The sequence below is a fragment of the Callospermophilus lateralis genome, chromosome 8, assembly GCF_048772815.1.
Source record: "Callospermophilus lateralis isolate mCalLat2 chromosome 8, mCalLat2.hap1, whole genome shotgun sequence".
Classification (NCBI taxonomy): domain Eukaryota; kingdom Metazoa; phylum Chordata; class Mammalia; order Rodentia; family Sciuridae; genus Callospermophilus; species Callospermophilus lateralis.
Window position 1 is genome coordinate 118,543,632 of NC_135312.1, and position 15,952 is coordinate 118,559,583.

The 15,952-nt window shown below is 39.0% G+C and overlaps 1 protein-coding gene across 1 annotated transcript in view; it reads left to right on the forward strand.

The window, feature by feature from the left end:
* The window catches only part of Ttc29 (tetratricopeptide repeat domain 29), a 126,313-nt gene that overhangs the window by 77,635 nt on the left and 32,726 nt on the right, over positions 1 to 15,952 (forward strand). Inside the window, exon 7 of the mRNA XM_076864083.2 lies at positions 12,717 to 12,808. Within this exon, the coding sequence (XP_076720198.1) occupies positions 12,717 to 12,808 (92 nt within the window). The remainder of the gene's footprint in view (positions 1 to 12,716; positions 12,809 to 15,952) is intronic.

The following is a 15,952-nucleotide window of genomic DNA, read 5'->3' on the forward strand; positions in this document are numbered from 1 at the left end:
ATGGACAAAGATCTTTGTCCCCATGGAGCTTCCAGCCCATTGGGGGAAAAGACAACAAAGATTAAATATAACAAACCAGCAAGTTACATAACATGTTAGAAAAATGATAAAGCATCGTAGAAACAAGGAAAAAATAAGCAGAAAGATGACTCGGGAGTACCACGTGAGTGTCAGCTGGAGGGAACTTCAAATAGGTGACCAGAGAAGGCTTCCTGGAGAGGTTGACATTCAAGGAAAGACGGGGAACCGGTGAGAGAGTGGCCCATGAGGGAAGAACATTCCAGGCAGAGGGACTGGTCAGTGCAGGACTCTTAAGTGGCATTGTGCCTGGGGGCGGGGGCCAGGGAGGCTGCAGAGAAGCAAAAGAGAAGAGAGGTAAAAACCCAAGCCAGAACGCTAAGGAGTAGGCCATGAAGGGCCTTGTAGGCCATTACAAAGCAAGAGACTTTTTCTGAATTAAAAGATGTTCATTGAAGGCAAAGGAGGGTCATAAAAAATATCCACCACTGGTTCTCATTGGCTTTCACAGTTAAGCAGCCTGAGGAAAGAGCAGCAGCTGGTAACAGGCCATGCTATGACCAGGCAGGCCTGTGGGTGACACGTAGAGCACCAGAAGACATTGGGCTGCAATGGATGTCACTCTAGGTGAGTGGAGAATAGCTCTTGGCAACCGAGACAGGAGGCAGCAGGCTGAAGTGAAGGTCAAGGTCAGCATGAACTCTGGGGGTGATCCAGCAGCCAGGCTCTTGCAGTGCTTAAGAACACAGGGCTCTGAAACCCAATTAACCCACTTAAAATTTTTTTCTCCTCTACCGCTTGACTGTGTATCTTAGAGAAAATTGCTCAGCCTCTCTGCAGTTTATTTCTCTCATTTGTACATTGGCAATATTAATATTTATCCCAAGGGCTCTGTGAAGATTAAATGCACTATGAATATAAAGCACTCTTCACATGTAGGTTTTGCTCAATAAATGGTAGTGACTGCCATTGGTAAGTGACAAGCACAAGCCATAGGGTCTGGGGCTCCAGGGACTCAAGCATATTGATGGCAGCAAGGTAGGTCTCCAGACATCCAGTAAGTAGGGACCAGGCTAGGCAGCAAGACAGAGATTAAGAAAGAAGCCTAAAACTGTCCCGTGGGCTGGGACACATGTTGGGGGAAAGCCCAGTAATTTTAACAAAAATTAGCAATCAGAATATTATCTATGGCAAACGGCGGATGATGCCCGCCTTCTGCCCTCATAGAACAGGAATAGAAATGGCCCTCTGGGGCACTGAGGCAGCTCTGTCACTAAATGGGGGACCCAGCTAGGAGGATGACTTGGGAAGGATAACTGGCAAGTTATTCCAGAAACGATCTCTACAATTCCTTCTGGGCTCTGTAATTCTCAATTTCTACGTATTGATAAATAATTTGAAAATGCCAACTATAACGTTAATTTTCTAGTTTATGTTATAAAACCTAAAGCTTACTTTAAGAACGTTAGCAGCAATTTGTTTTGCTATTTTATTTTCTTCTTGTACGTTATTCCAGAGCTGATCAAAGGCATTGGTTGCAAAGAATAAAATAAATCACACTTCTAAATAAACCACTAAAGAGTGTTAAATTGATTTAAGTGATTTTGGGAATATTAATATTTAAAACTTCTCTGTCCTATGCCTCTTTATGACTACCTATAGCAATAATAACCACCACTTCATTCTTCCATTCTTCATCTTATAATATTACATAGTAAACTGTGTACAAACATTATATTTTTTCGCATTGGAAGGGAAATGTGGGAGTTCAGTTGCTTATTTATGTTTGAATAGCTTAAATTTTATTCAGTCAATAAAAGTATACTCGATTAATGCTTTATTATGCTGTTTGCATAGGTTGAGGTGAATAAAGTGCAGTGTTTGGTTTTTATTATTAAAGAAAACTTTGCCTCCCCCTCACATCCCTTGGCTGTAAATTTGATTTTAGGCAGCATGTATTTCAGGGTTAGTTCCAGTCTTGAGAAATTTTCCAGCTTCACAGGCTTATCTGAAAATATTCTTAAAATTGGCACCAGTGATTTTCAGACTTTTTTTTTTTTTAATACATTAGGATGGGGAAAGTACGCACAGACCAGAGTATTAAACAGAGTACCCATGAGTGTTCCTCAGTGGGAGGGTTTGGGTACTGGACGCGCCCCATGCATCATCCACTTTGGCTTGGAGTCATCCGGCTGCACAGTTTGACAGCCAGATAGACGAGTGGAGACACGCTGCGTGATAAAAGCAGCCGAGACATCTGGATCACGGTGCAAGCATTCAAAGGCATTTCTGAGCTGTTCATGCATTTGTACTTACCCAGGTCCCCAGCCTGGTCCAGGGCTCGCTCATCATTCTCCTCCTCAGCCTGTCTTCATCTTCTTTCTGTATGTCAGCGACCTCCCCGTTCCTTGACAAGTCACCTCCATCTGCTTATGTGTCAGTGTGGCCCTTCTGCCATAGCACTTGCTGAGCAGCTCTCCAGATGAAGAGCCCCACGGTCCTCCCCGACTCTGCCTCAGCACTGTCTCCCGCCTGTCACTGCTGAGCGCTCTGCGCCACACTGGCTTGTTTTGTCAATAACCATTTATTTGTTGCTGGAGTAGCAGCAGCCATTACATCTGACCTCGCTGTTTCATCAATTATGGATAGATTATTGGATGTGAACATCTGCAAAAGCTTGCTGTTGAACTCACCTCCTGGCTGGGATTAGATAAAGTACTAAACCGTTGTTTATTGTCAGGCCAAAACTCTACTGGGGAGCCAGGGAATTCCAAGAGTAGCAGAGCCCCATCAGAAGTACCAAAAAATTGTTTTGAATCGCCACTGTTTCCCCTAAGACTCCAGCCATTCATTATTTACACTGATTACCAGTAGTTATGAGCTACTGGATAAAAGCTCTTGGCAGTGCCTCTTTCCCAGTCATTCCCAACTCCTGCAAAATGGAAATGACTCATAAATTGTTTTCTTGTCTCTTCTCTCACCGTGAGAGGGTAGCAGATGAGCTTCGCCTGTGAGGAAGGGTTCAGACGAGGCCTTTTCTACCATGTTTTATTTTCAAGAAATGTGTTCAAGCAGCCTGATAAGAAAGGATGAAATCATGTATCTAAATTAGGGTTTACTGAGTTTGCAGGAATAGCGGCCTGTGGCAGAGAGGATATCACATTGTACAGAAAGAATATGCTCAACGTGGTTTTTTCCAGGGCTTTCATGGATTTCTGAGAAAGCGAAACCAGAATGAAATTTTATTGAATCCTGCCTCCAATGAGAAGGAAATCCTTAAAAGGGATTATGAATAGATGTTGGTTTTACCACCAGGGGACACACAAATCTCCTCCTGGTCATCGATTAATGCAGGAATATAGAAATATTCACAGTAGTAGTGCTCATTTAAAACTGCTAGATAGTCACTCAGGAGTGTAGAACACATGCAGAACCCTTCCTTTGAGCCAGAAGCCATTCAGTCCAAGGTGACCAAGCAAAGGAAGGTGGATAAGTGGCTACTGGGAGGAGGACACTGAGGGAATGAGCTTGTCACCATGCTAGTGATTTTTCACAGCATACTTCTCTGCCTCATTTTGCTACCTGTGAAGACAGAAACTGTATTTGTCTCTCATTGCTCTAGGGTAAAATAAAGAGGGAAAGAATAAGTTTTGTGCTCCACTCACAGATAGGAAGACTCATTCCACAGGATACCATGACTTGTCGTGTATAGTCCCTGATCCACCCATCCTAACCTTTAGCACAGACTCCTAAGAGAGAAACTTTTATCTGAGAATGAGAAACCATGCAAGCACAAGTTTACATTTTGAAATTTCACATCAGTCTTCCTCTAGGAATTTGGCTTGTTTACTGATACTTAAACCCTTAAGGTCAGCTGAGGACAGAAAATGTCCACACACTTTCCATTTATCATAAAGTGTCATTTTTTTTCCTTCACTGAGTAAGATAAAAGGCAAAAGTCAATACATACAACAGCTTATTATAGTTACGTTAATGTTTCTAGGGGCCTTCACTACTGGTACCTTCCAAGGGCTCTGCCATCTTCGTTCAATGTGGACATAAGTCTAGGAGCTGGGGGTGCAGTGGACGGTGAGGCAGATATGGCCCCTCTCCCCATGGCACTTACCATCTAATTAGAAAGAGTCAAATATTAATAAATATATTAATAAATATATCACTTATCACACTGTCACATGTATATATTTATTAATAAGTGCTCAAATGGAGCAGAGGAGTTGGGGGTGTGTGTGCATGTGCCTGTGTGCGAGCACAGGAAGAGTCAGGAGTGAAGCCAGAAGAGGGATCTGCAAGTCCAAGGGACTGGAGGCAGAAGGAACTGCACTCCCTCCTAACAGCCAGAGGTCTGGTGGCTGGAGTGAGGAGCCCAGAGTCCTGCACATTCTAGCAAGTTGCAAATGTTGACATTTCTGCATGATCACAGTGAGCGACAACATACATTTGGTTGAATTTGATCTGACGGACACTTCATTTGGTTCAATTTGCCACCACGTGTTTAGTTTGCATATGCAACAGAGACCTGATATTATTGACAATTTTATCACAGGTTTAATGGGATCATTTATCACACTCACTTTTTAATCCTCAGAGAAACGTGACCAAGTAGAGTTTGAGACTTTTAGTTTAAAACAAACACATACCAAAAAAGCTTTTTTTAAAAATCATTCTGACAATGAAATTGCCTGTGTCTAGTGGCTTATTTCTCTTGCCATGGAAGGAATTGGCTTAGATTGTTTTTCAGTGATAAACATGGAGAGGGACAGGCCTGGAGTAGATCTCTTGCCATGTTGGCTTAGACAGCGGTTTTATCTCTCTCAGTGCTTCTCTGTTCATTCCATAGGTCCAAGAAAGTGATCCATTCAGATTATGTCAAGTATGAGCTGAGTGTCAGGATGCCCGTGGCAACGGGCAGGCCATAAGCCTCTGAATTCCCAGGAGTAGCAGAAAGTGGGTCTCACAGAGTCCTAGAAGCCTCCTGGGAACTGGAAGAGCTCAGCTGATTGACTCTGTTGACCTCACCATGATTAGTCCATAGACATTCACTCATCATTAAATACCTTCTCACTCAGCTGGTCTGGATTTCCTAAGAGCACATGCTGGAACTCAATACTATCATCTTCCACTGAACAGAACTTTTTATATCAGGTCACATGGTAGATCGCTGAACTTCACAAAACTTGACTCCCCTTTGGTCAAGGGCCTCCTAGCAAAATATAAAATATAGCTTCCAGTTGGGTTTCCTCCGTTGGGGGTTAAAGACAGGGAAAGTTTTTTTCCTCCTTTGAGAAGCTGTGAATATAACTCACATTATAACTGGGCTATACAGGATAAATATTTCCCTGCTTTCAGATTTATAGTATAGAAACTAACAATTGAGAATTAGAATAAAAATTCTTCAAAATATGTCTCTCCTTAACATGGTGCAGAACTATAATGACCAATTGTGGAAATGACAGTTTTGAGCAATGTGTTCCAATTTACTATTGAGAAAAACTTTTATTTCTTAACTCTATGTGGAATTCTGTCTCATTAGTTTGAGGTTTGAGAGTCATCTGTGTATGGGATGTGTAGAGAGAGAGTTTTAGGTGAAAGAGGATTCTTAAAAATTTTCTGAGATACTTTCTAAACTTACAGCTGTTGAAAAATCAGTGTAAACCCATAGCATAGGTAAGATTAATTAGCAATTCTAATTCAAGCTATAAAATATGAGGATAACCTTGAATTTTTATCCAATTCTTAAACATTTCTGACTGTAAAACAGAGATTTGCAGATTTTGAACAGCTCTGACCTTGTGGTATTAATTGCTACTTAATATTAACCAAATATCAATGTAGACTGATTGCTGTTATCTACTTACTATCATCTACTTTGATATAGGGACATTTTTGTTGTTTTTTATTTTTATTTTTATTTTTATTTTTTAGTTTTAGTTTTAGATGAACACAATACTTTTGTTTTTTATATATATATTTTTTATGTGGTGCTCAGGATCAAACCCAGTGCCTTACACATGCCAGGCAAGTGCTCTACCGCTGGGCCACAACCCCAACCCAGGGACATTTTTTAAAAAGCAGTTCTTTAAGAGCATGCAAGACTCCTTGAATGAGGAAAAAGTAAGAAAATTAACTTTCAATTGAATTAAAATGATTCATCATTTTGTTTCTTTAAAAAAAAAAAGATTTAAAAGGAGACAAAATAAACTGCTCAGGGATTTTAAACCAAAGATAAATTATTAAAAGCAAATAAGGCATATCTTAAATTGTTAAGTGTATGAATAGAGAACCCTAAGGTCCAAATCATATTTTTGGAGAGTAGAGTGCTAGGCTGTCTGATCCAACCCCTTCATCTTCCAGAATTGAAAACTGGAACACAAGGTGACCAAGTGACTCAGAGGCCACACAATGAGCTTGTGACAGATGAGAAACCAGAACTTGTTTTTTCACACTCAATCCTTTCTGCCTAGACCATTAAGCCTCCCCACTCTATGTGCTGGGCAATGGAAGCTGTCAATGTGTGGCAGATGACCTAAATGACGAATAATGGATTTCAGGGAGAAAGAGTACACGTTTGGAATGAGCAATATTGATAATAATAAGAGTAGAACACTCCCAACTTAAGAAGTTGGTTTCAGCAGAATGCAAAATATTTAACTACTTCTGTGTATAGTAGTTGCACATCAAGTGCCCTCTGTGTTCATTCAAGTTAACATTTTTTTTGTACAAAAGAATTACTGTGTTTATTGCATATCAGAATCTCTGCCTTGTCATGAAGCACACACAGCCTAAGTGATGGGAGACCCCCATTTTTGTCATCTTGCACCAGTGCCGATTGCTGGCTCCAGTAAAATACCCCTGAATGCTGTTGCTGCCCAGTCTGGTCCTCCGCCTGCTACTGCAGTGCTTGTCAGAAACCATTAGCTACTGATTTCTTTGACTAATGTTGCAGTTGATTGTCTGAATCATGTTCAGACACTGTAAATGAGGCAGAAACATCCTTTCTGCTCACCAACTGTGAAATGGCTAAAGGGGGCTAGATTGCCAGAAATCAGAATAAATGTATTTCCAATAAGATTTGACAATGATTTCGAGCTCAAGATGGCCAACTTGATACTTTTTAAAAAAATCTCTTATGTTTCCCATTGCACAAGTATAAATCTACTATTGCCCCTTTTACCTCAAAGTAAGGCACTGTATCAAGAGCAGTGCTGAACTTTTTTTATGAAATGGCACGATTTGAGGTTTGTGTATAACAAAACATTAGCTATGTTACCTTTTATATAGAAAAAAAAGAGGAAAGAGGTTAACAAAAAAGTGGGGTGACCGTAGGCAATGAACTCATAATTTCCCACTTACAGACAGATCTTCCCATTTACAGATGGATGTCCTTCATGGTTTTACAGACAATTTTTTGTCTGGGTGGGTTTTTTAGACTCTTCTAGTATTCTTAGACTTGTGGAGTGAGCTAGAAAACAAGCCTTCAGATGAGGCTAACCTGCAGGGGATCCATGCTCTCTTATTTCAGAGCATCCGTGACTTTATAAGTTTAGGTGGGGGGCAGTGGGAAGGGAAAATGGCCATCTTTCAGCAGTGGAAGGACCATCACCTGGAAATGGATGGATTTGCCTTGTTGCACTACAAAATACAATCTTGGCTAGCAGGTGGGAGTTACAGATTTTGTCTCAGCTTAACCAATAGTTTTCTCACGTAGCTCTCTGGCAATTGAGTGGCTAGTCTCACAAGGGAATAGTGTCCAATCATGAAAATTGTTCAAGCGAAGGCTAGCTCAGGCTTCTCGACAGTGGCAGTACTCATATTTCATGATGAATAAAAATGGGTATGTGGTGTGCCTTTTGTAAGGCATTTAACGCCAGCCCTGCTCTTGACCCACTAGATACTGGTAGCACCCACGTCCCCATCATAACAACCTAAAACAACTCCAGATTGCCAAATATCCCCTATCAGGGGCAAAATAGCCCCTTTGCAAGAACTAGGTTAGATAAGCACTAGAGAAAATTAAGCAGCTGCTTCATTCAAGTCCTTAGTAAGTACTTTTAAATACCACGTCTTATTGGAACTTTATAACATCGCTTCAAGGTACGCTTTATTAATTTCCCTTTTACACCCAAGGAAAGAGATGAAGTTACTTGACACATGTCACTCAGCTCAGTAGTTGACCTGCTATTTCCCCTGGTATTTGAAGAAAAATTGAACACCCAGAGGGAGATTTGATTAATTATCCCCAAAAGTCCTTCTGAAGCCCTGTTTGTGCCCTTCAAGTAGGAGACCCTGAATCAACTGAGGAAGAAAAGGCTACGGGGGAGAGAATCAAGTGGAGAAAGGAGTATAGAGAGGAAAAAAATACCAAAGGCACAAAGCAAAAGAAGGACTAGAGTTCATTGACATTTTTGCAAAGTTACAAAATTCCCATCTGAAATGGGCTCGATTCTTGGAGTCCTTTCCTGTGATGGTTTCTATCAGTTATTTTCCCATAGAAGCATCAGTGATGAGGGTCAGCAATTCATTTAAACTTGATGTCACTGACCTGTGTGATCTGGTAGTGTTTGTTTGAGCTTGTGCATGCTCAGTGATACACCAAGAGGAGAAAGAAAGCTATTTCCTCTCCTTTGCCTAGGAAAGAGAACAACCACATAAAGTTGTGTAAACATGGAATAATGGGGTGCACCATCTTGAATGTGACATATTTTAACCAAACACATTGACTTGCTCTGAAAGTAAACAGACAAAAAAATATGAATACAGAAAAATAGCCCTATAAAGGACCACTTTTATGTGAAAGCACACACACACACAAAAAAAAAAATGATAGGCCTGCCTTCCCTTCCCAACAAGAATCAAATTCTTTTTTGGAACCAAGATAAATTGCAGGTTGAAAATTTCTCACTTAGTATTATCAATTTTAACTGCCATTTCTTGGTCCACATTACAGGCCAAATGAACTTTAAAGCAAACTTTTCTTTTAAATATTGTTACTTTTATGTATTCTAATGAACCTTTTCTTTCTTTCTTTCTTTCTCTATTCTCATCTCCAAATGTTTGTCCCTTTCCCAATTACTGACTCAATTCCTGTCATTCCTTTAAAATGCAGACTGAGTTTCTTTTCTTACATGAAGCGTCTCCTGGTTGCAGTATCTTTGTAGTTCACAACCACCTGGAATTTATTCATTTGTTTATTTCATTACCAACTGTCTCCCTGCCACACCAGGACCTGGGCCTGTGCATTATTGCCTGCTGCTTCCATAGCACCTAGAACAATGCTTGGCCCCTGAAAGACATTCAATGCTTGTGCAGTGGTTTGATGTCCTTGTCTATATTGAAACAGAATTCAGGACAATATAATATCAATGACTCTAAGTCGCATTCCTTTGTAAGGTGGTTAAGAGCAGAGATATCTAAGAACAGAGATATCATTTTATACCTAGCCATGACATCTAATGGAATGTACCAGAAGAAGTCTTTGAAATTCAGGCATTATGAAGAAAGTGATAACTTGAACAAATGAACATAGCATACAGTTAGCTTTACAGGTATCACATCGGCTGTGGCTCATTCCCCTCTCCTCCTTTTCCATATTTTCCATACTACAAGATTAGAAGCACATGGTGCCTTTAGAAAACCCTTTTAAACCTTTTTAATCCATTGCCCCACAGCATCCTGCCACACACAATCTGAATTGTTTCATTTCATTTTGTTAGATAGCATAAAATACCACCAAGAAGACTGGGGGCAAGCAAACATTTTCTTTTTGAAATTGCAACATTCTCTGGCGGAGTTACTCATCTTTGAGTCATTCACATCTAAGTATGAATTAGTTTAATCAACTTCTATCACTTAGCAGAAAACATTCCCTGGAGAAATGCAAACACCCAAGCTAAAGGAGGTGCACCAGAAGGGTAGAGGAGAGATGCCAAAGATTTCAGAATGTTGCTCTTTTTCTCTTCTAGGCAGCAAATGGGAAATGAATTGATACAGAGTAGCATGAAGGATTCTGGTAGTGATGGGATTTTTCTGTATCTTGATTGTGGTGGTGGTTACACAAATATATGCATGTGATAAAATACATAAAACACATACTCTCATACTCACTAAATTGGTAAAATCTGAACAAGTCCAGTGCCTTACAACAATGTCAATTCCTGATTGCCATATTATACTCTAATTTTGTAAGAAGTCATAAATGGGGAAAACTGGGGGGAAAGTTTTTCAGGATCTCTTTGTATTACTTCCTACAATTACTTGTGCCTATACAAGTATCTTTAAAAGTTTTTTAAACAAATTTTCTAAAATGGTGTTTTCCTAAGATGGTTGACTGGGAAGAGGAGTTTTCCATCTAATTTGGAAAAGTTAGGTCTGGAATGATATCATCATAGTGGTTTAAAGTGAGTATCCACTGTGAAAATTAACTTAAGGGCCACAGTTGCTAGAAAAAAAAAACATTTTATCTAAAATGCAGAACAGACAGTAAAGAATTGCAGAAAGGTCAGAAATAGGAAAACAAATGAAGGGAGAAAGAGACATAAACAACAAACCCTTTATTTTCTTCTGCTCCAAGGTACCCTCATAATTGGTGGTATTTAGCATTGAAAAGGAAATTCAGACCTAATATTGTCTTTCTATGTGTCCCTTAAAGAAGCTTAATCTCAGACACAAAATTTATTCTGATTCAATTTAAATTCTTAATCTTCTAGAACAAGGATACTTTTCTACTCTCTTTCAGATAGATATATGGAAGTTTGGACATATGGAAGAATAGATTGATGGATAGATGGATGGATGGATGGATGGATAGATAGACAGGTAGATAAAGATATCCTGCTCATTTTGTTGTCAGTTGATACTCCATGATAATAAGATTTCCAACTTTGGCAACCTGTTATTGCCTGTACCATAGGGTGGTGAATGCCTTGATACAAGCACATTCTTACACAGGGTCTAATCTTACTGGGACATGATAACAGTAATTGCTGAAAAAAAAATTAACTATTTTGGGCACAAGATATAATAATATTCAACTTTTATTTTAGAATGCCATCTAAAATATATATGAAAAAAATAGACCCTAGAAAGTCCCTTCCTAAATATTTTGGTAGTGAGATTCAATAAAGTCTCTTATAAATTCACCAAATTCAGGAGTTCTGCCCCCTACCTCAGCAAGGACTGTGTCAACTCACATGAGGTTAAATCTGGGTGTTGTCAACTATGAGAGGAAGATGGAAAAGGATATTCTCAGGTTTATACAAGACTTTGTTAAGAGGTCTGAAAATAGGAATCAAGGTGAATAATAATGTATATTTCAAAATTGCTCTTAAAAACAGATTTTTACTTTTCTTACCATAAAAAAGTGACAAAAATTATAGAGGTGATGGGTTGTTCACTAGCTTGACTGAATCTTTCCACAGAGTATACATAGATCAGAATGTCACATCCAGGGCTATAAACATGATTATTGTTTGTCAATTAAAACTAAGTGCATTTTTAAAGTCCAAAAGTCCAAAACCATCAAAAGTCCCAGAACAATCAAACTTTTGAGCTTTGTGGGCTTAGCAGGAATTAAACCCCTGGTTTCCTGTGTATCCATGAGTAAATTTTAGCTTCATCATAGAACAAGCAGTCACTTGTAAAACACACGAAATCCAAATTTCATGAGATGTCGCCATGACCTCCTGAAATTGTTTCCCAAATATTAACTTTACAGAAGTGAAGATGAATATCAATCCTGTTTTAAAATTTTAGCCTTATGGTCTGTCTAATTCAGGTAGAAATACACAGGGCATATTTGTCCCCACCCCACCCCCCACCACCAAGAACACTGACTCCCTCTCTCAAATGCCATCATATGACTTCCACTAATTCTTTCTTAGAAAATGTGCAAAAAGGATTTCCATAGAGGTCTTTGGAGATTTCCTGTGTCCTCATGTGTGTAATAGCTTCGGCCAAAGAAAAGGAATTTTGCTTTATGTATTTTTGTATTTGTATGTGGATTTTTCTCTTTCTGGCCACTGAAAAGGTGGGAAAATAGAAAAGAGGAAAATCTTTTTCATACCATCCAGATAATGTCAGTGTTAAATCACATTAAGATCATATGTTTGGCTGTGGCAGCTTTAATCTTTTGATTATTGAAAACATTATTGGTAACAAAGTACATTTGTAAGAAATATTTTTAATGTATGCTCTGTGCATGTACACACTGTGAGATATGCATCCAATAAAATGATAGATATAGAAATGGCCCATCACCTAAATTCATGTTTTTCAAAGAGCTATTTATAGAAAGAAAAGTGATATTCAAGCTACCATAGTAGACTATTGTAATCTGCCATATATTACCTTAGATGATACTCCCATCTTTTAAAATAATGTTGTGAACCATTCAATTATTTATTCACACCTAAGTTATATAAATTGGAAGATTTGGGAGGATACAAGGAAGTAATTTTTTTTACAAAAGTGAGACCTCACTGTCATGGCTTCAAGACATTGCCACGAAACAAGTTATACTATAGATAAAAATAAACCAAGCCAACATGAATTTTTAATAAGCAAAAAAAAAATTATAGAGACATTAAAAACAGCTATTAATTTTCATCTTTTCTATTATGAAAGGGAACATCAGTGGATCTGGCTGTGGCTATATGTTCAATATGTATTTCTCTTGCTGATAGGTCCTCAAAGCATACAGCAAAATCTCTACAGACGTACAAGATGATCTCAGCCTGGGCAGAGCCTACGAAGCAATCGCCAAGGTCCTACAGAGGTAAGTAAGCACATCCTTGTCTCCCTGTCACTGTGAATCCATTCAACTGTGAAAGACTCAAATTGTTTGAGGTCTGTCGCTTTCAATGCATTACTGCCTGCTTAAATTTTAAGCAGTGCCCTTCTTAACTGACCCTTTCATCCTAGGTTATTTTAAACCAGTGTCGTATTTAAAAAGGTGCATCTAAACTCTTCTTTGTCTGTCCCTCCTTTGAATTGTTTTCTTTTCAGTTTTTTTCTGCACGTTTTGTGGATGACCTTGAATGAAAGGGGGAAAAAAATCAGGTCACATCTCCCAGGTTAAGAAAGCAGTGAGCGCTCTGTAGTACGCTTCAGTGACTGTGGCTTGCCATAACCTTTCCAGAGCTCTTCTTTAAGGAAAGATTCCATTTATGCTTCAGTCATGCTTCCTCCATTAAGATGTCTCTCCTTGGAGCACATCTGCAAAACCAATATTCCCAATATTTTCTTTAAAACAGAAAATTTAATCAAAGTGTACCAGAACAACTTCGGATACATGGTTTTCCATGGAAAACATATGGCTTGCCCTTCATTCATTGCATGGTAATCCTTAGTGGGTCACTATATAATACCATTATGACTTAACCAAGATAGAATAAAAGTAAGAAAAGTTATCTAAGATCCAGGTTTTGTGAATATTGTCTTATATCAAAAATACAGCTTTTATTATTATTAGTAGTAGTAGTAGTAATATAAATACAGAGTTAAGTTCTAATCTCTTTCCATTTATATTTGTTGTAAACATATACAGCCAGGTATGGTCATGCACACCTATGATCCCAGTGACTTGGGAGGCTGAAGAAGAAGCATAGCAAGTTCAAGGCACTCTTCAGCCACTTAGCAACTTGTGAGGCTCGGTCTCAAAACTAAAAAATAAAGGGGTAGGGGATATTGCTCAATGGTAAAGCACCCCTGAATTCAATTCCCACCTCTAAAAGTAAATGAATAAACAAACATATACAGGGTAATGTTTTAAAGAGGTAAAATTGTTATTTGAAAGGCATTTAGTGTTTAAATGCCTAAGGAACCGAAACTAGAATCATTACCTAGTACCATTGCTAATACAGTAATCACTGCTTAAAATACCTCTACCAATGAAATGGGAGCGGCCCTACAAAGTACCATATGAAACACAGTCATTGCTGGAAAATGGCTTGGGCAGGAATACAGACATATTTATAAAAAGAGTATAGACATTTCCTGGAGAATGTCAGGGCCAGAGACAGGTAAGGAAGATAAGTGACCTGCAAAGCCTGAAGGCCCTCCAAAATTAGACTGGTAGCTAGTCCCAAGACAACTAGCCGTGTTGTCCCTTAGAAGTGTTACTTTAAAATCAATGACCAAGAAGATGCTTGACTACAAAGAAGAGACAGGGAAGTGTTCAGCTTCGTGTCTGTTAGGAACAAATCAACTGTGTTCTTTCGCCCTCTTCCCTTGGGTTATTAAATTACTTGACTCTGCTCTTACCAGTGCCCCAAATCAGTAGAGCATGGTAGGATTCCTTGTCTTGTTTTGCAGTGACAAACCTAGCTCAGGCCTGTACAGTTGTATAAATGTATCTCTTGTTTGGAAAATAATTTTTACAAAAATAATATTTCCTTTGTATCTCAGAGTAACTGAAGAGATAAAACTCAAGGGAAAATATTTTCTTGTGTGAACATTGGCTGAGCACTTACTATGTCCCAGGACATAGGGAACGTGCCTTTGATTACCGATGGTGATCTTTATTTTTGAAACTTCTAGAGATGTGAGCTTGGTTTCAAAGAGTTCTCACCTGTTTAAATTTGTGTGTTTTATCTAGAACATTTTAGTTTCTACCCCAAGATTTGAATGCCTAAGTCTCTACAGTCAAAGCTAAGGGAAAACTTGAGCAACTAGCTGGTAATATTTGACACAGATAATCTAATGCTTTAATTTGGCTGCATAAGTATTCTCTGGGGTTTAGAAGTGGGAAAGAATACAGAAATATTTGATGGGAACAGGAAGTTGGGAGTGTTTTGGATGGGGACGTATCTGTTCCAACACACTGAACAACCCAAAGATGTGCCTTAAGGCAAATATATAGTGGACCAAGAAGATTTATCCCCATTTCACTTTTATACCAAATGAAACTGATTTCACTTATAAGAATGTCTTTCTACTAAAGCACAATAAAGCAATCATTGATTTGTGATAGACTTTTTTTTTTTTTTTTTTTTTTGTGGCTGTTGTTTTTGTTACTAGGGATTGAACTCAGGGGCACTGAACCACAAAGCCACATCCCAGCCCTATTTTGTATCTTATTTAGAGACAGGGTCTCACTGAGTTGCTTAGTGCCTCACTTTTGCTGAGGCTGGTTTTGAACTCGCGATCCTCCTGCCTCAGCCTCCCAAGCTGCTGGAATTACAATCATGCACCACCGCACCCAGCCAAGAGTTCTTAATTTTATAACGTTATATACAATGTACAACAGAACCCAGGGGATGCTTCTTCTGAGGTAATAGTGGGAAAGTGTTCCACGGCCAGAGAATTCCAGTGCAATTTTGCCATTTTGCAGCATTGATGATTGCAGAGGAGTACCCAGGGGAATGCACGCCTGGCATATTCTTTCAACATCTGTGCAGAATAGCTCAAGAGCATGATCTATTGACCGACAAATATTTTAAAACCAGAAAATCTATACAGGTAGACAGCAGCACCCTGGATGTCTGAAAAGCTTTATTCAAATCCATTAACTAGTAAAATCCTTTAATATAAATTTTGTGATCATTTTTAGAAAATATTGCTTCGAGGGCTTGATATTCTTCAATAAAGGGGCATGTGCGTACATTCAAACACACAGGCACACACGTATATATGTATTATCCCTCTCATAGCCCTAAACTGTCCTTCTCAGAGTAGCTGCAACGGGCGAGAAATGGAACACAGCCAAAATGGAGGGAATTATGGTGGCGGCAGCTGAGAAATAAATCAAGCTGTGTGTGAAGCTGAGCATCACCTCTAAATCTCTTTTTCCTAACCTGTACAATTGCACCAGTTTCACTAATGGTAGCCCTACCTCTATAAACATATTTTATCTCTTTAAAGGAAATGGAACCGTATAGCCAGGTCTAGCATTAGTGGGAGTCGAAGGCCATCAGCTGAG